This window comes from Orcinus orca, chromosome 13 (genome assembly GCF_937001465.1).
Source record: "Orcinus orca chromosome 13, mOrcOrc1.1, whole genome shotgun sequence".
In the NCBI taxonomy this organism is placed as follows: domain Eukaryota; kingdom Metazoa; phylum Chordata; class Mammalia; order Artiodactyla; family Delphinidae; genus Orcinus; species Orcinus orca.
In genome coordinates, this window is record NC_064571.1 from 8,687,412 (window position 1) to 8,714,137 (window position 26,726).

Genomic DNA, 26,726 nt, shown 5'->3' on the forward strand with positions numbered 1-26,726 from the left:
TCTTCTTGAACCAGTTTCAGTAACTTATGTCTTCCTAGGAATTTTTTCATTTCATCTAAGTTATCTAATTTGTTGGCATACCATTGTTCACAGTATTCCCTTATAATACTTTTTTTTTTTTTTCCTGTGAGGTAGGTAGTAATGGCCCATCTTTAATTGTTTTTAGCAATTAGAGTCTTCTCTATATTAAAAAAATTTTTTTGGTCAGTCTAGCTAAAGGTTTGTTGATTTTGTTGACCTTTTCAAAGGACCAACTTTTGGTTTTGTTAATTTCCTTCTTTTTTTTTCCTTTGGTTTGATACCAAAATACCCTTTGTTTTAGGAAGAAAGGTAGTAGATAGTAGGAATTTCTCCTTCCCTGCCACCAACATCCTCACATTTGCAAAATAAAAAGTTAGAAAACCTGTTAGACTTCCACACACACACACACACACACACACACACACACACACATTTTAGATTTTACCAGTGAAATGCAAAGGCCTAATAACCACTGCTCTGTTACAACATTTTAAAATCTCACTTTGTACTCAGAATTGTGCTTCCTTTTGTTCAAATGTCCTAGTTTACCATATCAGACTCTCCTCTGCAATGGAGCGTGATTCCTTCTGCTAGATTTGTCCAGCTTGCTTTGGCTACAGCCTACAAGAAGTTCTTTGAACTTCTCGGTCCTGGATTTCTTCTTGAGCCCAGTTGGCATCATGAAGCACAGTTACCGCATACGTGATGATGTGCACACAACTCCCTCCCCAGCCGTTTCCTGCCCGCATGCTCAGGGCACTGACCTCCACGAAGGAAAACTCCTGAAGCACACCGTCTGGCCGTACGTCCTGGGATTCAGCAGCACATTTGCCTGTAGAGCAGACCCCGCCTATTGGTGGATCACTTGCCATTGCCTCCGTTTGAGATGTCAGATAATTTTTACTTTTTATGTGTTCTGCATGCTGTTTGTCTCTTACTGGTTTCTTCAGTCTGTGGGATGTCTTGTACAGAGGAGGAACTCTCATGCTTTGGGGGCAGACTTCAGGCCTTGAAGTCACTTCTCCAAATGTGAGGGCTTAGAGATTTGATGGGAAAGTGCATTTACTTAGCCCAAGCATTCTGGTCTAACTTTTTACATACAATAAATAGACTCAAACAAATGTCTTTTTCAATAAACATTTTCTAGAAAAATGAAATTAGCAATTCTAAGAATGTGAATGAAAAAATGTAATTCATTTATGATAGGTAATTCAATATAAACAGGCCCATGTTCCTCCTTTTCTCTTTTATTAAGGAGTTTTAGGATACACTGTAAGTGAACATTTTTCTTACCGTGGGTTAGACATATCTAGGTTCTTTACACAGATTACCTTATTTGATACAGCTCTCTTGTAACGTACTCAGGTCCTTGTTTTCCAAATAGGGAAAATGAGTCAGACCTTTTTATTTTTAAGTGACTTAATTTGACTGTAAAATGTACAAGTTACATGAAAGTATATTAGGAGTATAATGATACTTATTAATCAAGTCTTTATGACTATATCGTTTTATATTCAATATTCCCATTAACCTATTGATTTATGTATATGTGTTTAGATCTACATTTGTATCTACCTATCTATGTATTTTTTTCTAACATCCGAAGCCTATACTCTGCCAGTGTTTTGGTAGTTTTATCTCATTTCCTCATTCATTCCTTCATTCACTCATTCAGTCAATATTTAATAAGCATCAACTATATGCTAGCTTCTGTGCTAAGTACTGAGCATACAGAAGGGAATCAGACAACCAAGGTCTTTGTCCTTACTGAGCTCATTTTTTAGCTGGGAGACAGACAAACAGGTATGCAGCATAATTGTAAATTGAGAAGTAAGCAGAATGGCATGTAAGTCGGGGAGGGAGTTGGTTTAGATAGAGTCGTCTCTGAAGAGCTGACGTTTGCAGTCATAATTCAAGAGTGAGAGGTAGGCACCCATAAGAAAAGCTGGTGGCCAAGTGTTCCCATCAAAGGGATCAGCAAGTGCAAAGGAATAGCTTTGATGTCAAGGGAAGCAGAGTTGAGGGGGTGGTTTGAATGGAAAAGATGAAGGCTGGAGAGTCAAGCAGGGCTTCCTGGGGCCCTGGGAGGGGTTTAGATTTTATTATAAGTACAATGGGAAGTTACAGAATTGTAAGCAAGAGAGTGATGTCATTTGATTTATGCGTTGTAAAAAGTCAGTGTAGCTGCTTGTGGAGAATGAACTGCAGAAGGTTAAAAATCTGTTGCATGGTCCACTTGAGAAATGACGGTAGCTTGGACTCCTCGCCTCATCAGCCAGGGGATGAGCCCATCTACCATGGAAACTGAGTTTTAAGAGAGCTTCCCAAGGTTTTTCCTGTGTTTTTCTCCATAATATGCCAGACCTAGAGACTGGTGCATTTTTTTAAGCGTGCCTCCCTCCCTCCATTTCACAAATATATAGAATTTTAGGATGAGCTCAACAAGGCTAAAACCCAGAGGGTTGTTTAAAATTCCCCTTCAGGGAATTCAGAGTCTCTTCATCTTTCAAGATATAAGACCACTAAAGGAAGCAGCTCCAAATATAAGTTCCTCACCTGTCAATGGACAAGATGCCCAGGTCCAAGCCTTCCTGACATTGTCTATAATGCAACTTTGAGAATATGGTTTTCCTCAATGTTTATAAAACAATACTATATAAATGATGGAATAAGTTTGCCTGAGATGTCTTAAGGCACCTTTGTATGAAGTTTCCTTGCTAATTAATGAATAAAAACCACAGCTGTACTTAATTAATTTTACTAATGTCAACTTGACATGGACCTTAGCTCATTTGTGCACCTACTGTTAAAAATACAATCGCTATATACTGAAAGGTTATTTTTCTTGCTTGCTCAAAGTAGTTGAGTAGTTTCAGAATGTCCTGAGCCTTGAGTTTCACTTGAGAGTTACGGAGCATTAGTTGGGTATGAATGTCGTGAGAAAGGCTGGAACTATTGGGTTGGCCCAAAAGTTCGTTCGGTCTTTTCCGGAACAAACTTTTTGACCAACCCAGTATACTTCAAGCCTGTGCAAACTGCCTTTCCTGGGAATCTTGCCATATTTTTTCCACTTCTTGATTATCTTTAAGTAAGCAACAGTTAGTGACTGGTACTAAAATATATTATTAGTATAAATATGCTTATTACAAGTTAATGATTATTTATTATTTTTCATTTAAAACTGTCAGAATGAGCCAGCTATTTAAGTGTTTTGCTTGTTTGTCTCTCTTTGTTTTTGTTTCCTTGGAAAACAGGTTTTAACTGATTGGGGGATTTTTTTTCTTTTAATGGTAATAACAGGTGAACAATTTAATTTAGACCATTTGTATAAAACATGAGTCAGTTGAATATTATTTTACTGTTAGTGTGACATGTTTTAAGGTAATAATACTGAATGTAAAGTTTTCCTCTGGTAAGAAAAATCTTAAAGTGTGTTTCATGTGAGAAAAACATTTTTTTCATCAAATATTTATTCTTAGTTCTTACTACTTACTGTGACTATGTATGGTAATAGATAACATTGCTTAGCTGTTTCTGACATGGGGTTGTGCTTGTTACTGATGAACCACCACTTAAATTCTTTTAAGTGTTTGAAAATGGTCAAGGTTCCCTTGCTGCTGTATCATAATCAATAGAGTAAGTCAAAGAATTAGGAACCGTATGTGTCCTCTGTAAACTGTAAGGCTTTATACGGTCATCTCTCTAACAGATCCTGACCTCAGGATAAATGTGTCTAATTCAAAAAAAAAAAAAAACAGCATAATTAGGGACTTCCCTGGTGGTCCAGTGGTTAAGACGCTGCACTTCCATTGCAGGGGGCCCGGGTTCAATCTGGGTTCCTGGTTAAGGAACTAAGATCCCACGTGCTGTGTGGTGCAGCCCCCCACCAAAAAAAACCAGCAAAATTAATAGAATCACAAAATTTTTCAGATAGGTGGAAACTTAGAAAAAAATCTAATCCAACCTCTAGAATTTTACGGGTGGGAGAAATAAGGCCCAGAGTAAATGGGCAGCTTACTCAGACTCACACTGCTGGTTAAATAGTTAGTATCCTTCTGTTGTAAACTCATCACTCTGGGTCTCACCTGTACTTCTATACTGCTTTCCTTTCCTTTGGAAAAAGTTTTTAGTGTAGTGTGATGAAACCAAATGAACCTTTTGTCCAGTTTGTAGTTTATCTTATAGTCAAACCGCTTTGTTTTACTGTTAAAAATACACACACACACATACACACATATACATATATACATACCCTTCAAGGAATGAAGAGATTCATACTTTAAATGATTGCTAATAACAGCAAGCTTATTGATAGTAAATATATTGATATGAACCAGTCAACTCCCAGCTCCATTAGAGATTCAAAAGCAAATGAGGGGCTTCCCTGGTGGCGCAGTGGTTGAGAGTCCGCCTGCCGATGCAGGGGACGTGGGTTCGTGCCCCAGTCCGGGATGATCCCACATGCCACGGAGCGGCTGGGCCCGTGAGCCATGGCCGCTGAGCCTGTGCGTCTGGAGCCTGTGCTCCGCAACGGGAGAGGCCACAACAGTGAGAGGCCCGCGTACCGCAAAAAAAAAAAAAAAAAAAAAAAAAAGCAAATGAGGAGTTCTCAAAGAAGAAGAAAGAAAAAGTTAAAATACTGGGAGAGCCTGAGGCCAAGAGCTAAGGCAATTAAGATTTCTAGCACAGGAAACTGCAGGGCTATCCTCCCAGGCCTAGTAAAGACACCCGAGGACTAACAGCAGTGGGAAGGAAGGCGCCCTGCTGACTGGGACTGAAAAGCAGTGTCTGTCATCACTCTGTATGTAACCAACTTTTTCCTATGATTGAAACACAATGCAAGAGACTGCTTTTCCTCACACTCTTCTGAGGTGCTTCTTGTGCCTTCAGAGGACTGTCCTTCATTCTCTATAGGCAGATTCCACCTTTATAAATGAGCAGAAAAGGTGGGTGGGGAGCTGGAGGAAGAACCTGGTGGCTCATGGGGATCTGACTGTGCCCATGTTAGCACGATTGCCTGATGAGTGTTCCTTTCTACTGCAAACATCTTGCTTTGACAAGTTTATAAAGCCCCTGAAAATTCAATGGAAATCCCAGAAGTGTTCTGAAATCAAAGTAGTATTCAAATTGCATTCTAAAAGAAGATTTTTGATCAAGACTTGGGTTCAATACCACAATTTTCATTAGTGTATGTTTGGGCAGTAGGATGCCAGGTGAAGAGCCCTGGACCAAGTCAGAACAGCTGGTTTCCAGTTCTGTCTCTGGATGCCAAGCTGTTGAAACATCACTCAGTATTGCAAGATGTCCTTCATCTGTAAAACAGGGAAGGAAATTGGTATCTTTAAAGGGCCCTTCCTATGAAAAATGCTTTTTGTCAGTGCGGATTATCATATTAAAAAAGTAACTGCACTTAAATAGTACTTATTTTTTAAGCTTGCTCAAAAAGTGCAAGCTTTTACTGTTGTTGTTTTAGGTTCAGTTGTTTGAACAGAAAGCTCTTACTTTGTTAAGTTGAAAGCGTTCTGACCTCTTGCAGGTTGCGCATCCCTGCCATCCGCTCCCTTACAGTTCACCCCACAGCTGGGAGTGCAGCCCCTGTCATAAGTCCTCATGTCCCTTTCTCTTATATATAAATTAGGCATTCATTTAGAAAATAAATACCTTTTCTTCTATGTTATGTATTCATACCCATTGTACCTTTTACAGTCACTTTATCATTTTCCTTCTGGTCATCATTTTATTTCATAAAAATAGTCTAATGAAGTTAATTTGAGGTCTTGTCAGCTTAGCCTACTCCATTTAAAGGGACCACATAAAGTTAAACTTTTCAAGTTTTGATTCTGCTTTACTTTTCACTATAAACTGGACCACTAGACTAAAATAATGCTATGTAAATTTTTCTCTTTGCAGAGTGTTCGACCTACACCACAAAATGACGCTATAACGGTACACTTTAAACCAATTACATTAAAAGCTTCAGAAAGTAAATATACCAAGGTTGCAAGTATCAGCTTTGATGGTAAGTGTTCAACTTTTTCTCTCTGATAGAGTGCTCTTATTTTGATAAATTAGAAGGCGTCTATGTTGACATCTTAATATAGAAAGCCAGACCATTTTACAGTCAGATATTATAGTACTGGTTAGGTTGGTTTTTCTTGTAAATCATCACCAACTCTTATCTGATTGTTTCACGAAAGAAAATATTCTAACTTCATAAACCTAAATTAATATCAGCAAATACATTAGGGTTGGAACTAAATTTTTGTTATCTGGGCTCTTTTACATATGTACCTATTATGCTTTGCCTTAATTATGAAGTCATTAATTTTTGTAATTAAGTGAATATATATTTGAATTTCAGAAGCATGTTTGAATTTAAGAGCAGAAATAAAGTGTTTTCTGTAACATTTTCATATATTGGCTTTTATTAACGAGGCAGACTGTCCTACCTAAACTAAAATAACTGCCTTCATGATAGAATTGTCAAATTAGATAACAATGATTTCCAACACGTATATTGTGTATTTTGACATTTGAAATATTAACCCAGACTTTAACATATTTTAATAGCATGTTTTTATTCAGTTTTGCCCACTTTACTAGAACATTTACTGAATTTGCTGTCATAACATTTTTTGAGTAGTGATGTAATGGCTGTCTGACTGTATGTGTAATTTAAATTTAATGAAAGCTGAAACTCCAAGTGGGACTTGGCTCATAAGGGCACGGGCAAGTGAGGAGCCCCGAAGCTTAAGCTTTGGCCGCGGGATAAAGCCATCTTTACTCATGGTCCACATTTTACAACTAAGCTCCTCATCAGAAGAGAATATTTGGTCACTGAGTGACCTACTGAGTGTGGCACAGTGTTTGTGAGAGCATCTATGCTCACTCCATGCACATGGAGAGTCTGGGGGAGAATCTGGAGCAACTGCACAGTTGGCTGCCAGCACAGTGTTCATCCTATGAGCTCAGAGAAAACTCCCAAAGAAGTTAAGATTAAATACATGGCATACTTCCATAGTCCAGCTGTCAGGAAATAATCAGTATTGTAGAAGGCTTGATAGCCCAGATATTTCCAAATGTGTGATAAATTGTCTTCTGTGTTGCTAAGATACCAGCCATGACCACCAGTATCAGTGTCAGTATCAGTAGGTACATTGTCTTCCCTTACGGAGAAACAGAGCAACCAGTAATAATTTCTGACCCCAGGAACAACGTGTAGGACCTACCCTTCTGATAAATCCAAGGAGTGGGGGGGGGGGGTGTACACTGGGGCAGCTGTGCTGTGTACTTCCCCCATTCTTCTTTTCCAGCTCCTGTATTGACAATACAGTGACTATTTCCACTGAGATAAATGAAAGTCAGGAATGGTGGTTCTGAGATCACAGACTCCAAAATAAGTGTTTCTTAAAGAAATGATGTAAAATTTAACACAGAGACAAGGGAAAGCATCTTTTAAAGCAGGTGCTACATTTCTTAAGAGTGGTTTTTATTATCATGGGAAAATCCCTCCACCTTTCACCTCCCACCTCTCCCATCACCACCCCGGATTCCAATACAAATGATATTACCCTTGAGATTGCTAAGAAATGCTTGTTTTACTTAACTTTTAAAAATTTCAGGGGAATTCCCTGGCGGTCCACTGGCCTGGGTTCAATCCCTGTTAGGGGAACTAAGATCCTGCAAGCCGAGAGGCGTGGCCAAAATAATTAATTAATTTAAAAATTAAAATTTCAGAACGTGCCATGAATATTAACTCCACAGTGTTCACTTACCAAGCAAGCATGTCTCATCAACTCATGACTCTTTATAATTTTTAACTGAATTTTCTTGAGGTTTTGACCACTTCATTGCTAAAATATAACTTGATTAGATACTATGAAATGCCTGAATTATGGCCCTTGTTATCAGCCTTATGTCAGAATAAATAGCAAAAAAAAAAAATTTAAAGCATCCAGAAACGGCTCTACAGTAAAAAGCAGAAAGAAACAAGGTTTAATGGGAGTTTCAAAAATCTGGATCTGCGCTGTCCGTACATAAGCCACATACTAGATGTCACTCCATTCTTTTTGTTGTTCTTTTTTTGTGCTAAAGTTGGATAACAAACATTTGCAGAACTTACGTATAAATTCTTCTCATAAGTGGAAGTGTTCCTGAAGTACTTAAAGGGGATAAAGATACACAGCTTCTTTATTTGCTTTGGAAAGAACATCTAATGGGTACACAGATTGGATCCAACTGACTCTTTTCTGTAACTCCAGACGGAACGATTCAGAAGTGCTACAAAACTTAAAGGTTTTACTTCATCTGTGAGGACAGTATGATGGCAGGGAGGGTATATGCCTCCTCTTACACTATAGGTTAGGGTTGGCTAATATAAAAAGGCAGAGCTCATAACTCTTGACATTTTTTGCACCAGGCTACTTTATTGGTGTTTACAGCAAGACTCTGGCCACACAAGGACTGTTATTTCTTAATCCAGCTGTAAACTAGCAGTTCTCAACTTGGGGGGCTGGGCAGTTTTGCCTCCCAGGGGATGTTTGGCAACGTCTACAGACACTTTTGGTTGTCACAGCTGATGTCTAGCAAGAGGCCGTCCTGTGCACCGCCCAACATCCCGGAGAGCACAGGGACAGCCACTCTGCCACCCAACAGCGAGTTTACCTGGCCTAAAATGTTCGTAGTGCCAAGGTTGAGAAACCCTGCTGTAGGTAAAGCCAAAGCTTATGGCTGTAGAGAAAGTAGCTCAGATATAGCGCTTTTCCTCCTGAATTGTGTTCACTTGCTAATTCCTTACCTGTTTATCGCATTACAGGAAAATTAAAGTATCTTCCCATTTTTGTATGAAAAATGTGATATTTCAGTTAAAATGTTATAAAAGTATTCTTTGTGCCAGTTTGAAAGCTCAGCTTCTTAAGATTTTGTCAGTCTACATGCAAAGTCACTCTCATCATCCTCTGTATAAACTCTTTGGTAGCAAAATGTGACAGATTATGTTTTATGCTTCCTTTCAGCATCAAAGGCAAAAAAACCATCTCAGTTTTCTGGGAAAATAACTGTTAAAGCAAAGGAAAAGAGTTATTCTAAACTTGAAATACCATATCAAGCAGAGGTTTTAGATGGGTGAGTTCTTCTTTAAAATAAACTTTATAACTTTTTATTAATAAATAAATTCATTGATCTTAGCAAAAGTAGTACCCAAATTCACTAAACTCCATGGAATTCGTGTTGAGAAGAACAAATTCAACTATAAAGGAGAAAAATCTCCTGTATTTTGTTTACTTTTTTTACTTTTTTAGAAGAAAGAGGTAAATGGGATGATATGATTTGGGCTTAAATGAAGTCTTAATGATTCCATAATACAATAGAAAAATGAACCTGTGATTTTTAAATCATTTCCTTTCTGTAATTCTTTTTGTAACATGCAAGTGGCTATGGCTTATTATTAAAGTATATTGTCACTTGAAACAAAATCATTTATATTCCTTTATAGACTTGTTAAACACTGTTCTAGAATTACAGCTTTTTATAAATGGGCAATAATATATGCAGTTCATTTTCTAATTATACTTTAACCAATAATAGTTTAATGTCCAGCATGGCAGGGGCTCCATGTGGTCAACCACTAAAATGTTTATAGTCTTAATTCTCTAATAACAGTCATAATGCTGAACGTAAATTATTACAGCGAAAGAACTTGGATTTTAAATTAACACGTGGAAATAAAAATAATTTATTTTGTTTTTTTCAAATAGTTATTTGGGATTTGATCACTCTGCAACATTATTTCACATCCGAGACAGTCCTGCTGATCCTGTGGAAAGGCCAATTTACCTCACTAACACTTTCAGTTTTGCGATCCTCATTCATGATGTGTTGTTACCAGAAGAAGCCAAAACAATGTTTAAAGTATGTCTGGGAACCCTCATACTTTTAATTTTACTGATCTGCCAAGCAAGTGATGCTGACACATTGTTTTTTCTCTCCCATCATTTCCTAGGTTCACAACTTCAGCAAACCAGTCTTAATTCTTCCAAATGGATCAGGATACATTTTTACTCTGTTTTTTATGCCATCCACATCATCCATGCACATAGATAACAATATTTTACTTATTACCAATGCCTCTAAGTTTCATTTACCTGTGCGGGTATACACAGGTTTTTTAGATGTAAGTATGCTATCTGCCTTTAAAATTTAAACTCCCTACACGTCTTTTGTGTTTTCAGCTACTATTAGCCAGTCGTGTTGCACACACTTAAATTTTGCTATTTCTGTGCTTTACAAGTTGTCCTAATTCCTCCCTCGTCAGTACTTACAAGATTTTCACCCTCCCAGCGGCCATGTCTCCTCATGATGCAGTTGACTCCTCTAGTTACGCCTCTATTTAGATGTTTTCCACATTCCACTTTCTCTTGGTTTTGCTTTGAAACTGTCATAGTCATGGGGAAGCTAAAAACGAGCTAAGTGGAAGAAAGATAATAAGCAGGGAAGAAAGACTATAGGGCGGGTGAAAAGAAAACTCTGTAGGGAAGAGATGACCAAAACCAAGAAGTGCAAGAATGAAGAAGAGAACCAGATAAGAAAGAGGGAATAGGTGGGAAAGACACAGCTGGAATAGTCACCGAAATATGGCAGGAAAGGTCTTTCTAGTACAGAAAACAAGCCAGGAAAAAAAATCCAAACAAAGCTGTGCTTAAAATTATCAATGCAAGAAGCTTAGATGAGAAAGAAAATTGATAGGAAAGATAGAATAGAAAGTGAAAACAGAGAGATGCAGTTCTCCAAAAAGCTAGCATCAACAAGAATTTTAGAGCTGAAGGGACCGTCACTATTGTACCACTCCTTCTGCATTTCTTGCTTAAATGGTTACTGGTTTGTAGCTGCTTTCATGAATGTGTGATGTTTGCTGAGACTGAGGACTTTTTGCCTAATTCCCCAGGGCTCCACTTAACCTCACCTAGCACTTTAGTTTCCTGCTGCTTTTATGTGCCTTCAGAGGAGAACTAGCAATTCAGTAGAGGCCATGAGTGTTTTCCTTTCTGAGTAATCAAAATATTCCCATTGTACAAAGTTCTTAATTATATATTATGTATGCGTATATTTACATAAAATATAGGAACCTTAGTATATCTTAATACAGTTACTTTTTCTTGATAACATTCTCTTACATAAGTGTGACTTTACATTTAATCTAGTTCTTTTATATCTTTCCAGTACTTTGTATTACCCCCAAAAATAGAAGAACGTTTCATAGATTTTGGTATACTGAGTGCTACAGAAGCAAGTAACATTTTATTTGCAATTATAAACAGCAACCCAATTGAGGTAAAAAAAAAAAAAAAATTGTTTTTATTCTCACTCACATTTAAGGATTTTATGCTAGTGCCGCAATAATCACTTTCATATCTTTCTCTTTTTTAAGTTGGCTATAAAAAGTTGGCATATCATTGGAGATGGTTTATCAATAGAACTCGTAGCTACTGAAAGAGGCAATAGAACTACAATAATCTCAAGCCTTCCAGAGTTAGAAAAATCCTCCTTATCAGACCAGTCATCAGTAAGTTAACTTTTTTATTGTTTCCTTAAACTTAGATGTAAACCTCAAATAGAAGACTAGTCATCATAATATTTTTATGAGAGTTGCAATAGCACTGACTATTTGATGTTGAAAGGACCTTATAGGTAGTCTGCTTAAACCCCTTCCTCTCATGGTGAGAGAGCACTTGAGACTCAAAGGAGTTAAGTTGTAACACAAGTGTCCTGACAGGAGAAATTCCCATGGGTAGTAAACTAACCCTGTGTTCATTGAATTCACTAGGCAGAAGAGATAGCCCTGCACGTTGATAGAAGGTGTTTTCAATTATACAGTAATGTTTCTGGTCAGTTCTCTGTACTGATTAGAAGAGAGTATCAGTGAGGCAAACATCGTTTGGTGGAGCTCTGTGTGGATCTCCCTATATACTTTTACACTATCTTATGTACAGTTGGTCATAAAAGAGCATGAAACAAGAGTAAATGAATACAGCAGTCTAAGCCCTGACCACTACTGAAAAGAGAACTTGGAGTTTATACCTACTCAGAACAGAATTAGTAGAATCACCTTGTACGACTTCGAAGGAGCAGAAGATATGTCATCTGTAGGTTAGCATAGAACTTCTTGTGGCAGTTTTACAAAAGGAAAAGCAAATGTCCTTACGCACAGAGGTTATTGACAAATATGCTTCCATGGAATGCCATAGGTCATAAAAATTGACTTAAACATCCCCCAAAATAGGTTTTTTGGAGGACAGTCTGGCAACATATACCACTCCTGGGAATGTTTTCCATGGAAGTAATTGAAAGAGCCAAAAGCTGTGAGAATGCAGATGTTTGATAGCATTATTAATAATTCCAAATGACTGGAAACAGCCACATGCATAAAGTCATGATTTTATGATTGAATATTAAAGCAAATAAAAAGCTGTAAATACGATTGTATGTAGAAATTTGGAAAAGGATTTCTGAAAAAGTGGGAAATAGTACTAAATAATGTGTATTCTAATTGCAGTTGTGTGGCATTCAGGCTACATAATCAGATATTGTGGTCGATATATGGGTGTTTGCATTTTAATAATTTATAATGTTTTAAATTTGATTCATAAATAAAGCCTCCTTTTAAAACAAAAAAAGGATATGCCCGTGACAAGTAATATTTGTCACCCCAGCTGAGGTTTTATTTTTAATACAAATTGAGTGCTGAAAAAGGATAATAATGAGACCAGCCATTAATGTGTTCATTTCAGTAATGAAGTTACAGTAAAATTGTATGTATATCTAATCTGAGATGGTTGAATTATACTGTTTTTTATAAGACATTATAAATTAATAATTTTAGGACTCTGGATCATTTCCTCGTACTAAATAACATGTGTTAACACTTACTACTTAAATTTGAGAGGTCCACTCAGTAACATGAAGCCTGCTTGAAACTTTAGGGTTTTAGAATTAGGTTTTATATAAAACTGTATAAACACAAAAACAAGGGACAGAAAGATGAGATCACTGTTATGAATGCTTACTTAAAATAGGAAGTTGTAGTGAGTTGCCAGCTTCAAAATAGCAACTCCACAATATGTGTTTTTTTAAGTTTGTAATGCCTAAACTTTCAACGATTTCCACCTGTTTGCCAAAAAGCCAAACCTATGAACTAAATAAGCATCCTGTTCCTTATGAAACACACATTGCCAACAGCTCTCTGCACTCTTGAGACACGTTCTTATTTGGCTGGTTAGAGTCATGATGAAAACGTTAGAATTGCACAAATCCAACACAGAAATGCTTATAAAAGGGGGAAAGTGAGTATGTTGGCATATCAACATTTACAAACTAAAGTACAACTTCGCAAATTGAATTTCATGTTTTTTGGAAGTATCATGATTGAAAAAGTTAAGTGCCAGAAACATCAGCAAATAGCTTGAGAAAACAAGATCCACATTCTCCTTTCTTTTACATTTTTATTGCGTAACTTTTCCTTCTTGCCATGATTTTTGATGTTTCCATATGATCCAATCTCAGTGGATCTGAGGACATGGTTATTAAAACATGACAGAGTTAAATTCAGAACTTGAAGCATAACCAACTTTGTATGTATTAATACTTGTGCCCTAATGTGGCCAAAGGGTTAGTGGAAGCCTGTGTCCCTCTGCTGCAGCCCTCACCCGCTTTGACCCTGCACGTACCCGGTTGGGGTGTGAGGACCACACCCCTCCCCAGCTTTGCAGCTGAGAAGTCAGCTGTTCCTCAGGGAACCAGTTTTCTCAGTAGCCCATGGAATAAGTATAGTAGATAAACATCCAGGGATGGGCATTATTTTGAGATATTTGTATGTGATGATATGGTAATTCAGTGTTACACTGGTACAGGTTAGGATTTTGAAGTCAGTTTATCACTGTAGCTTTCTTTTCCATTTTAATAGAAAACTTCAGCCAGCAAGGCTGATGAATGATGTCATTTCTCCTACATACAGGTAATACTAGCTTCAGGATATTTTGCAGTGTTCAGAGTCAAACTTACTGCAAAAAAACTGGAAGGGATTCATGACGGGGCCATACAGATCACAACAGACTATGAGGTAAGGACTTTATTTACAGGGATTGGTGTCAATGGGGTCTTTCTGAGTAATTCAGTCTTTTTTTGTTTTTATAGAAACAGAGAACTAAGTTTACTCAGAAAGTTACAGTTTACTGCTTTCATGCCTTAAAAACTGAGCTTTTGAGACTAGTTTACAGAATATTTGTGTTCATTAGCTCATAGTTTTCTGATAAAACCCAAATCTTTTGACTAAAAGCAACTTCAGAAAAATGCATTTGGCACATTTAGAATTGCTGTTAGAAGCCTGCTTACAAATAGTTGTAGCATTGCACAGACCCTGACTGAAATTCCTGAGATAGGTCTCTCTCTTCTGAGGTCATAAATATCCTCCTGTGTAACATTTCCAAGAAGGAAGATACAATCAGGAAATCACATCTTAATTTGAGTTCTCACAATCATATTTACATGTTCCTTGACTTCTAAGTCAAGGAACCAAGTGAAAATCAGTGAACTTTTTAAAGGCTTTTTGTGGGGTTTGACATGTTGCACGCAATGAGACTTTGAAGAGACATATTTCTGCCACACCTAAATATTTTGATTTATTATTTCAGAGCTGTTTGGGAAGTCGAGCACTGCTAAAGTCAGCAAGTTGCTACCCTTGTTCTCCTATCTTTTCAGTACATACAACCCCCACATGAAAGAAAACTAATTCAGAATAAACAGAATTGGTCATCTAATAATAAATGATACGTTGGGAGTATGTCAAATTACCTCCAAAAATAAGGAATCCACGTTTATCACTTTTGATAGGAATAAGTACATTTCATATCTTAGCAGAGTATCAGCATCTTTGTGAATTGCAAATAAGCATACAAGTTGAGATTCAAAATCTGGAACGTTCAGCTCATTTTTTCAAATTAGCTTGATGTTAATTTATTGCTGAGTACAAAAAGTAGAGAGCTATGTAACTTCAGAAAATGCTGGATTTTTCATTCATTGTTTTAGGAGAATAATTGAACTTTACTTTTTAAATTAATAATCTACAAAATAAAACCTATACTATGAAAAATCCGTTCTTCATTCCTTCCCCATTGTTTGGTCTTATTTACCATGTTTTCATCGAATCACTGAGAAGTACATGGAAATTTATTGTATTTCAGTGCATTTTATGAAGTACATGGATAGATTAAACAGTATCCATGGGTGATTTTAATTTTGCTTATCAGTTGGTTAATGCTAATATACATCCCAAGATTGGTTCTTTTAATCCCCCAAAATAACTGCCCCCTACAACAACTGTCAGTGTCAATCGCAGACTTAAACACTCATTTCTCTGTGGTTTGCTTCTTCCCTCCACAGATCCTAACAATTCCCGTGAAAGCTGTGATCGCAGTGGGTTCTCTGACTTGCTTCCCAAAGCATATGGTTCTTCCACCTTCTTTTCCAGTAAGACAGTTAATTTGTAGCCTTCTTCTTGCTAATTTTTTTTCTCTTTGCCTTTATGTTCCTAGAATTCAACAATAAAGTCAGTTACTCTTTATTAATCACTTATTTTAAGGTAAGACATTGTACCAGCTTCTTTAGGAGACATAAAGAAGAATAAGAAATAGTCCCTTCTCTCAAAAAGTTTTCAATCTAGAATGAGAAATGGGCCCGTGATTCATAGACGTAGAGCAGGATGTAGAAATTGCCCTAAGAGGTGAAAAATAACATGCTATGAAGAAAATACATATCTAATGGATGAAGGTGCCATGTGAATTGGCTTGGAATTTCTTCTGGCAGGGATAGACAAGGGTTAGCAAGAATGGCATTCAGGGCCCAGGGAACAACCTGAATAGAGACACAGGCAGCAGAGTCTGAGATGGCTTTAGGCAGTGGTGAGTCGTCCAGTTTTACAAGAATGCAGGGAAGTTTCAAGAGAGAAGATGGAATGGTACCTTGAGTGATAGCATGAAAAAAATGCAATGCATTTAAGTCCATGAAAATCTAAAGTTTTTGAGCAGAGGCTGGACATCGTCAGAGTTAAGCTTTCAAGACTGGCTCTCTGGCAGAAGTAAATGTAGGACACGTCTGGGAGTAGCAATAGTGTACCTGGAAGCCAACCCAGAGACTCTGGCCACGGTCCACAAGGAAAGCATCAAAGGGAGGTTTGAGCTTAGGGCATTGGCAGAGGCAGTAAATCGCTTTCATACCTCCACACCTTTGCTGCTCATCTGCCTTGGCTGCCCTTCCTCCTCTCCTACCTTCAAGAACTCCTTCATGTCTTTCAAGATCCAATTCCATTGTCATCTCCTCTCTGAAGATTTCTTCGCTCCACTAGACAGTACTAGTTATTTCATGTGTGCTTCTGAAACAATTTGAGATTACTTCTCTGGCAGCAAGCCTCACATTGTGCTGTAAATGTTGCCTTATATGTTGGTCTCCCCAACAAGACTCTGAGATCCGGTGGGAAAGAGATGAGGGATCTTATACCCCAAGTAGCAGGTATCTAGTAGATAATGGGTGGATGAAGGAGCAAAATAATGAAAAAGAGAACATAGGCAAGAGACATTTCAGATGAACCGTTTGAACTGTACTTGAATATCTTGAGGAGGTTATACTAATGGAAACAGGTATGGGTAGGTAGGTAGATAGAGGACTCAAGAATATGACATAGAGTTTGAGCCTGGAGAACAGAGAGGAAAGAAACGGGGAAACCAGGAGGCCACCTTTTGCAGAAAGATAGTGTAGACGATTCAGGACGCCTTGGAGCAGATGGACGTGTCTCTCAGCTGTGGTAGGAGACCTGACGGGTTAAGAGAAACAGTACATTGCAAAATCTTAATGCTATATACGATAAAACCTAAATTCAAATTTTAGCTCCTTAAATATAAATTAGCTTCAAATATAAATTTGAATTAATAGGTTCAGCACACCTAAGTTTGGGTCTTAATTCAATCTTTGTCTTCTTATCATTCCACTTTGTACTGACTGTACAGAACTCTTGACTTCATTATTTATCCAGAAGAACCTTCAATTGCCTTTTCAATCCATGATCTCCTTGATCCCTGCATATATCCTGGAAGGGAATAATTCAGTAGATGACAAAGTGAAAGGCTCATGGACAGAGTAAATGAGAAGGCATCTATAAAACCAAGGTGTTGGTTTTGCAGTACTTCAGATTAAGCTTTCAGATATCTTCAGATGGACGGGAAGTCCAACATCAAGGCACCAGCAGATCTGGTGTCTGGTGAGGGCCTACTTCCTCGGTTTGCCGACGGGCATCTTCTCATTGTATCCTCACACAGCCAAAAGAGCAGACAGGGAGGGCAAGCTCTTGTGCCTCTTTTAAGGGCACTAATCCCGTTCATGAGGGCTCCACCCTCATGACCTGATCACCTCCCGAAGGCCCTGCCTCCTGATACCATCACACTGGGGGGTTAGGATTTCAACATGTGAGTGTGGGGGAGCACACAGACGTTCAGCCCATAACAGTCATGAAATTCTGTAAAATCTCTTATCAGATGGAGACTACTAGAGCCAAGTGATGAAAACTTGGTACTTCAGAATGAACATTTCAAGTAACTCACAGTTTAATACTTCGTATTTGAATACCATTATAAAATGAACTTCTGTATCTGTTACCGCTCTTGATCCCCACCATACCCCTGAGAGACAAGATGTGGACACAAGAGTAGTAGTTATTACAGGTGCATGAAGACCAGTTAACTGCCGGGAAGACACAGCTGGGTGGAGGCCAAGCTGGGACTCAGCATAGGCTTCTGCTTTCTTCTCTTATGTTCGTATCCTCACAGCAGCGTCCCCACCCTCTAACATCTTTCTACTCTGGTCACACTGTAAATGATGAGTGTTAGTCTTAACTGCACCATCATTCAACTCCTTTTACTGTTCATTTTCTTAACTTCTTTGTCTTTTTTTAAAAAAAAACATTTATTTATTTATTCAGCTGTGCCAGGTCTTAGTTGCAGCACGTGGGATCTTTTAGTTGTGGAATGTGGGATCTAGTTCCCTGATCAGGGATCAAACCCAGGCTCCCTGCACCTGGAGCGGGAGTCCTAACTGCTGGACCACCAGGGAAGTCCCAACTTCTTTGTCTTTCAATACCAAATATTAGACCAGCAGGGTCTGGTCATTTTAGAGACTTTTTCAAATGGCTAGGAATCAGGTTATAGGATTCTGGTTCTGTATTCAAACAAAAGAAAGTAAAATATTATAATATGATTCTTATTGATGATTATTTGAATCATGTAATTTTTTATTTAAAATCTGGTACTCTGTCATAGGGAGAAGCATGCAGCTGATAAGAGTAATCATTGGTAATTTAATGATTTAATCTGTATACTGTTTTAATATGATGCTTGATAACCTGTGTTTTTTAAAAATGTCTAATTTCTCTTTGGCACAAATAGTATTTTTCTTTTATAAAGAAAATAGCTTTGGATTTTAGAGTTCACTTATTTCATCCTGAATTTGGATACTTTTAAGGCACCCTGGCCTTGGTATAATCAAACCTTTCTTAACAAACTGACAGTGACTGCTTCCTTTATTCAAAGCTAGCTCTGTACCTTTGTTAGTATGTGAACATTTTTACTTTAATTCATTTTTACAAGATTGCAGAGATTTGACCTGCTAAATTATCTGTAATAGGCCATAAAAACAACAAAATACGTACATTTGGAGGAGGGGCTCTGGTTACAAATTTAAAGTTTATCAACTTTTGAAAATTCTAAATGTCCTTTGAACTTTGGTTTCCTAGAAATATGTCTGTCAGCTCTAAAGTGTGTGTTCTGAAGAAAATCTACCATTTACAGATGAGTTTGTTTGTTTTCTTCCTTCAGGGGAAAATAGTTCATCAGAGTTTAAATATTATGAATTCCTTCTCACAGAAGGTAAAGATCCAACAAATACGATCTTTGTCAGAAGATGTACGATTTTACTACAAACGATTACGGGGCAATAAGGAAGATTTGGAGCCAGGGAAAAAATCAAAGGTTTGAAAATGTTATATTTGCAAAAATTCCCTTCCATTAGCACTTTGTCATTGTGACCTTCTGTGGATTGGGGATTCATGGTTCTCCTGTGCCTCTTTATAGATTGCAAACATTTATTTTGATCCTGGACTGCAGTGTGGGGATCATTGCTATGCTGGCTTGCCTTTTCTGTCCAAATGTAAGTTATCTTGCCGTTCTCTCTCATGCCCTTCACTCCCTCCCCAGAATACTCTTTAATAAAAGGCGGCCACTTTTAAGGCCCATCCCTATCTCTTGATGCTATAGGAATCATTTGAAGGGCTGAGTATGTCATACCATTTGTCTCCTTGGTTTAGCTGAACCCAAAGTACAGCCTGGTATAGCCATGCAGGAAGATGCTTGGGATGCTGACTGGGATTTGCATCAAAGCCTGTTCAAAGGATGGATGGGAATAAAGGAAAATTCAGGTCATAAGTAAGTGGTTTTGCTTCATTTAAGTATTTGAGCTATCTTTACCAGTATGAAACATGACTTTCTAAAGTTATTCTTATATTAGGTTATTTTATTTCCCTGTAGGTAAGAAAATATGCCTAATCTTCAGGAAGCATCTTGAATTGCCATTGTAGTTGTATATTTCTCAGAAGTATGCACACTACCATTTTTGTCTTTTTTCCAGTGTTCTAGATGCTTCCTTAAAGTCAAAGGAACTGGATGAAGTTGTCCTTGTGTAGGATAACTTCATTGTTTACCTTAGACACACCATTTGCATAAGAAAGAAAGTTTCTCCCTACCACTGACCTCTGTTAAAGGCTAGGAAAACACTTTCTAGGTTTAACCTCACAGGAGGAGGAGTGTCTCTGCCCCTCCTGAAAAGAACTGCTTCCTCCCTTTCCAGACCTGAGCTGTTAGGGGTGCATGGCCCGTTCACATGGGCTCAACCTTATGTCTGTGGCAGGTAGAAAATGTCCCAGCGACAAATCAGTACCGCATCTGGATTCAAAAGCAAAGACACACTTATGTGGCAGTATAGAAATTTGATCTTTCTGTGTACTTCAGAAGAGGATTTGACTAGCAAACTGATGAAAAACTGTTCTTCTCCATTGGCTGATTTGAGATGTATTTGTCAGTATCATCAAGATCTTCCAATTTATAGTATGTAAGATTTTCAAGCGATGAATGATTAAATCTGCAGGTTTCTATTTATCTGAACTATCTTCTGTGAAAGGTTCTCTTAAGGCAAAAGAGAGTTAAATTTTAACTTTACAATGGTTAAAATTAGTACAGAGATGACTTCTAATGAACTCACTAAGAGAACACTAATTCAGACACTCCTTGGTCCTCTACAGTTCCATAGCGGACATTGTAAGGTACAGGTCGCCTCCACAGTTTAACATCCAATTATGAATAAATAACTTGCAGTGCTGCCCTAGGTTCATCTGCCAAGGAACCTCTTCACGCCCCGCCCCCTGAAACCCCTGCTTTCCTCTCTGTGAGCCTAGTGTTTCACTCCTAAAGACCCAGGCTCCCTGCCTGCCCTGTGCCACTGTGTCCCAGTTGCACAGTGAATGTGGCATTTTCCCTGCCCCTGCCTTTGTCTTACTTTCTCAGCGTGAATGTTACAGAGAATTCGTTACTCGTCATACAAAACCGGTACTCTCACCAATATTAGGGTGTCATAATTCAGTAGTCTTATAGGATAAAACAGGCTTCAGTGTTTGTGCCCAGGCACCTTAGCCCCATTTATAATATTGTTTCCTTAGGGAATGTGCTCTGAGTTCTTAACCGCTGGCTTATAAATACTCATATGTAGGGAAATAGTCAAATGAGGCCCTGAAAATTGCTCTTAACTATACATATCTGGACAGAATCCTCATATGTGTTACCTCTTCAACTGATGTCTTCATTGTGTATCAGGATTTTGTTTTGTTTTTTATCTCAAGTGGGGAAAAAGCCATATGCCAAGCAGTGCACTGCCTTCTTACTAGTTCTACTGAAAACATTTGCCTGCTGTTGGTGTCTGGATCTTTCCACTAAACATGCAAGATCCTTTGGGATCCCCGTAACATCATGTTATCTGAATATCCCTGCCTTTTCCCTTTCGAATTCAGTACGAAGACAATACTGTACAGGTGATCAGTGATACTTTGGCAGCTCTTTGTGCCAAAATAGAGGCATCTTCATACATGTCTCTGTGAGAAGCAGACTTAAATATTAGAGCAAGTAAAATTTCTCAAATACACAAGCCTAATAGAATTTCCTATATTCAGAAAACTCAAATATTTCATTTTGTTACAGTGACTTACAAATTGTTTTTCTAGATTGAGCGCTATATTTGAAGTAAATACAGACCTTCAAAAAAACATACTGTCAAAAATCACTGCCGAGCTCTCCTGGCCGTCCGTCCTCAGCTCACCCCATCACATGAGGTTTCCCCTTACTAATACAAACTGCTCTTCAGTAAGTATTCAGAGTGACATCAGTTCTGGGAAATCTGTAATAGGGTTATGAAGTATCTGCTCTTTTTTTTTTTTTTTAATATCTTTATTGGAGTATAATTACTTTCCAATGGTGTGTTAGTTTCTGCTTTATAACAAAGTGAATCAGCTATACATATACATGTATCCCCACATCCCCTCCCTCTTGCGTCTCCCTCCCACCCTCCCTATCCCACCCCTCTAGGTGTTCACAAAGCACCGAGCTGAAATCCCTGTGCTATGCGGCTGCTTCCCACTAGCTATCTGTTTTACATTTGGTAGTGTATATATGTCCATGCCACTCTCTCACTTCATCCCAGCTTACCCTCCACCCCCCCACCCTCCCTGTTTCCTCAAGTCCATTCTCTACATCTGCGTCTTTTTTCCTGTCCTGCCCTTAGGTTCATCAGAACCATTTCTATTTTTTTGGATTCCATGTATATGTGTTAGCATACGGTATTTGTTTTTCTCTTTCTGACTGACTTCACTCTGTATGACAGACTCTAGGTCCATCCACCTCACTGTAAATAACTCAGTTTCGTTTCTTTTTATGGCTGAGTAATATTCCATTGTATATATGTGCCACATCTTCCTTATCCATTCATCTGTCAGTGGACACTTAGGTTGCCTGCATGTCCTGGCTCTTTTAATGGTGGCAGTCTTTCACTTACTGTGTCTTTACTTTGTTTAAGGAAGAAGAGATTACGTTAGAAAATCCTGCAGATGCGCCTGTCTACATTCAGTTTATTCCTCTGGCCTTATATTCCAACCCTTCTGTCTTTGTAGATAAGTTAATATCAAGGTAGGCATTGCTGGTAGATTATCAGAATGTTTTCATATTAGCAGTGAATTATTATTTTACACATTTAAAACTTTATTTCAGCTCATACAGTAATAGATTGGGCTTAGAGAAATTCTGCATCTGTAATTGAAGTTGAGAGAAGGTTCTGGGGAGAGAGATGGATATTATATTAAACATCTAGAAAAGCTCCCAGTTTAAGACAAGAAAAAAATAATATAGAACTCCTTCCTAAAATCTTATATAGAGGAAGCAAGTGGTGGAGCCTTTCAAGTATTTTACTTTTAAAAAGTGAACAAAATATTAACTGTAAGTTGTAGCTATTTTTTGAAGGCTGTTAATCTGATAACATTGATCTCAAAATCTGCCAAAAGATAAGCACAACCTTAGTATTTATAACCCCTTTAATTATGATGCTGTTTACAAAGAAATATGTGTATTTTTTTTATTTCAGGTTTAACTTAAGTAAGGTGGCAAAGATAGATTTAAGAACACTAGAATTCCAAGTCTTCAGAAACAGTGTAAGTATTCAGACTTCATACTATTCCAAAGAAGTAATTCTACAATATGATCAATGCAAATGTGAAAGAAAAATATTAACCATCCTTAAATTGGTTGAAGGGCAAGTTACTGGAGAAGTCAGAACAGTCTAGTAATTATTTTAGAGGCAAAAAGCCCCGGAAGAATGGGTGGGATTTAGATTGCCATGAGGCACCCTGGATAGAAGGTCCTGTTTGTGGGCATTAAACATTAAGCTCATGAAGGTTCATCATAATGGCTGCCAGAACCTCTGAGATTATGTAGATAAGGTATATACTGATAGATAATGTTTTTTTTTTATTAAGCCTCAAAATATTGAGCTTGGTCATTTAAATTTTTATTTTGGATACTTTCTGATAAGATTGTAAGCTCCATGAAGGCCAGACCCACGGCTAGCTGTATTCATACTTAGTGCAGTAGTGAGCATAGTTATAACTCAACAAGTATTTTTAAACTAGTAAATGTATACATAAACTGGTTTGTTCTAGGACCAAATATTCTCTATCATACAGGCCGGGCTGAGCAGCCACTAACCACTCATGATTATGTAAGAACTTAATGTGTAGGATCTGTGTCAGTCAGGAAATTAGCACTGGGAACTAAAGCCACCTGCAAACTGGCCCAAGTCTCTTGGCCTAGATGCCCTTCCCAGCCACTCTCATCCAGCCTTAAACAGCCTGTTCACACCAGCCCTGATGGCTGTGGAGCGTGCACTGATTCGGCTCTCTGGCTCTCCCTGAATCTTTGTTTGCAAGCATGTTAGCGGTGTTTTTTGTTTTCTTTTTGACGTGTGGTAGGTACCTTGTTTCCCAGTTCTGGGTATAAGCTCCTTGAGGGCTTTTCTTCTACTTATATGGTTTCCTTCCCACATTTATAATACAAAGGGTGTTGAGTGAATGAGAGTAGGAATCTAGTTAATCCTCCATCATCTGAATTACTCTGAGTGAAAACAGTAAACGACCACCTCCTTTCTCTCCTTTTGCTGAGCTCTTTTTCTGAGCACGGTCCCAGTCTGTCAAGTAGCCACGGGATGCCTTCCTGCCATGCTGTGGCTTTGCTGCTTCCCATTTGGAATAAGGGAGGTTGGCTCCTAGAATAACCATGGCTTTGTACCTACTAACTTGGTCACCTCGACCAAGTAAATAAACCTTTCCAAACTTCAACTTCTTCACTTGTAAGTGAAGTTAATAATTTGTATATTACAAAGTTTTTGAACAGGTTAAGCAGACCAACATGGAAGCCCTTAGATGGGTTGCTTGGGACATAGGAAGCCCTCAATGAATGTTGACTGGATGAGTCAGTCTGTGGCTCACCAGGTGGGAAAGAAAGGCAATACGAAGGTTTTCAGTATTTCATGAGCACCTCCTATGTATCAGCATTGTATCACTGTATGTGTATAGTGTATCATATCACTATATCATATATATGTGTATAGTGTATCATATATATCACTATATCATATATATATCATATATATCACTGTATCATATGTATCACTATAATCAGCAGGTGCATTCACATTTATAATTTCATGTAATCATTACAATAGCCAGGCTGAGCTATTACTAACCACCCTAAGAATAAGTATTTCCCTTGTTCTGTTGGTGGTGGAAAAACAAAGCTCAGAGAGAGGAAGTAACTTGCCCAAGTTCCTACCTGTGATAACTGGCAGGGCCAAATTCAAATCTAGTTCTCTCAGAGTCCAGAACCCTTGACCGTACTTTCATGACACATGGTCGTTACTGTTAGGAATCACTAATTAACCTGTCCAACTAGATGTTTTGTAGTTCTTGAAGGATTTGTGTCCTTTCCCATAGCTTTGTGTTTTAATGTGTAAGGCATAAATTAGCCAAACCTTTATGGAATTGTTTTTATGTCTATTTTTAAGTAAATCTTATATAAGAAAGTAAAAGAAAGAAATTTTCTCTTTAAAAAGAGAAAGTAATTTTCAATGTTGTATTTTTATTTTCTGCTGAGTAATAGGTAGAATACTAGACTGAAATTTAGATAGTCTCATATTCTAGTCCATGCCCTTCTCTTGGAATCTTTTTTACTTTGCTTTTTCCATCCATAAAGTACCAACATAATAAGTTCAAGGCTATCTAGACCTCAATATCTAGAAAGCTCAGTAACCAGAAATTCCTTTCACTCTGCTTTTATAAGAGAGGAAATATTCATGAGAAGTACATGACCTATATTTACCTTTTTTTGTCTTACCAAATCTTTAGTGGTACCTACAAGATGTAGGTACTGTGAGAGATAGGAAGATGAATAAGAATACTCTAGACCTCAGGAATTCATTCTAAATAAAAATGCTGGAGGAGGTCTTAGGGTGAGCTTAGGATAAATTCTATCACAGTTCTCTACAGTGCTATAAAACCGTGGATCTCAGAATATTTGGTCTCAGCATTCCTTTACAGTCTGAACAATAATTAAGGATTTCTACATTATCTCAATTTTTAAAAATTATTAAGGACTCCAAAGAGGTTTTTTGTTTATGTGGTTTGCATCTATCAATATTTAACATATTAGAAACTAAAACTGAGAGATCATTAAAATATTGGTTTAATTCATTTAAAATAATAATAAGCCCATTCTATTTGACATAGGTAATATAAAAATGAAAAAATAGATACATATTTTTTTAAGAACCATTTTGCAAGAAGAGTAGATTGTTTTACAGAGCTCTTCAATGGCTCTCTGACTTAATATACAGATAGATTCTCCTGTCTGCTTCTGCATTCGGTCTCTTATGATACATCGTTTTTGATGAAGTATATGATAAATATCTGACCTGACCTGACACATTCATATAGTTGCAAAAAGGAGTGTCTTAATTGCTTTTTTAGTTATCATAACACCATGCATCAGTCATTTGGAAAATATTGGTTCACTAAGATATGAAGAGCTTCCAAATGTTGACACAATTCACTCTGCAGTATCCAGAAAATCATATTCATTCTTACAACCACTAATCTCATCAGGGTGTTCTTTAACTATTGACTCTAAAGCTCACAGGGCCAAAACTCTAAATTTTGCTCAAACACTCAAATCTTACCATTGGCAACAAATGCTTCAGTTGTTTCCTTAAAGGAGCAGATGCACTTCATTTTCGTAAAAATGTCTACTAACTACTCCAGTCTGAATAACCATATATTGACTGTCAATCGTTTTTTCAAATAAAAATGGTGTTGCGGAGGCAGGAACTAGTTCAGTTGGCATCTGAAACGATAGCTCTTCCAGACAGCATGGTCCAGTATGCTGCAAGGGGTGCTGCGTGCGTACTCCATTTGATCACATGGTGTTGAAAAGGCACGTGCTCAGTAAATAGCCTCACCCGCCAGAGAGCAGACAGCAGAAACAAGAACTACAGTCCTGCAGCCTGTGGAATGAAAACCACATTCACAGAAAGACAGGCAAAATGAAAAGGTAGAGGACTGTGTACCAGACGAAGGAGCAAGATAAAACCCCAGAAAAACAACTAAATGAAGTGGAGATAGGCAACCTTCCAGAAAAAGAATTCAGAATAATGGTAGTGAAGATGATCCAGGACCTTGGAAAAAGAATGGAGGCAAAGATCGAGAAGATGCAAGAAATGTTTAACAAAGACCTAAAAGAATTAAAGAATAAACAAAAAGAGATGAACAACACAATAACTGATATGAAAAATACACTAGAAGGAATCAGTAGCAGAGTAACTGAGGCAGAGGAATGGATAAGTGTCCTGGAAGACAGAATGATGGATTTCACTGCTGCAGAACAGAATAAAGAAAAAAGAATGAAAAGAAATGAAGACCGCCTGAGAGACCTCTGGGACAACATTAAACGCAACAACATTCACATTATAGG

The 26,726-nt window shown here is 37.8% G+C and overlaps 1 protein-coding gene across 6 annotated transcripts in view; it reads left to right on the forward strand.

Moving 5' to 3' along the window:
• TMEM131 (transmembrane protein 131) overlaps nt 1-26,726 on the forward strand; it is a 193,912-nt gene that overhangs the window by 128,759 nt on the left and 38,427 nt on the right. For 5 of the 6 annotated variants that reach the window (XM_033401857.2, XM_004277772.4, XM_033401856.2 and 2 more), the window contains 14 exons: nt 5,932-6,040; nt 9,036-9,144; nt 9,777-9,930; nt 10,022-10,192; nt 11,239-11,349; nt 11,447-11,581; nt 14,030-14,134; nt 15,454-15,540; nt 18,933-19,085; nt 19,188-19,263; nt 19,421-19,538; nt 21,383-21,521; nt 22,231-22,340; nt 22,792-22,858. In XM_033401857.2, the coding sequence (XP_033257748.1) occupies nt 5,932-6,040; nt 9,036-9,144; nt 9,777-9,930; nt 10,022-10,192; nt 11,239-11,349; nt 11,447-11,581; nt 14,030-14,134; nt 15,454-15,540; nt 18,933-19,085; nt 19,188-19,263; nt 19,421-19,538; nt 21,383-21,521; nt 22,231-22,340; nt 22,792-22,858 (1,644 nt within the window). The remainder of the gene's footprint in view (nt 1-5,931; nt 6,041-9,035; nt 9,145-9,776; nt 9,931-10,021; nt 10,193-11,238; nt 11,350-11,446; nt 11,582-14,029; nt 14,135-15,453; nt 15,541-18,932; nt 19,086-19,187; nt 19,264-19,420; nt 19,539-21,382; nt 21,522-22,230; nt 22,341-22,791; nt 22,859-26,726) is intronic. The other variant, XM_033401859.2, reaches the window with a different exon arrangement.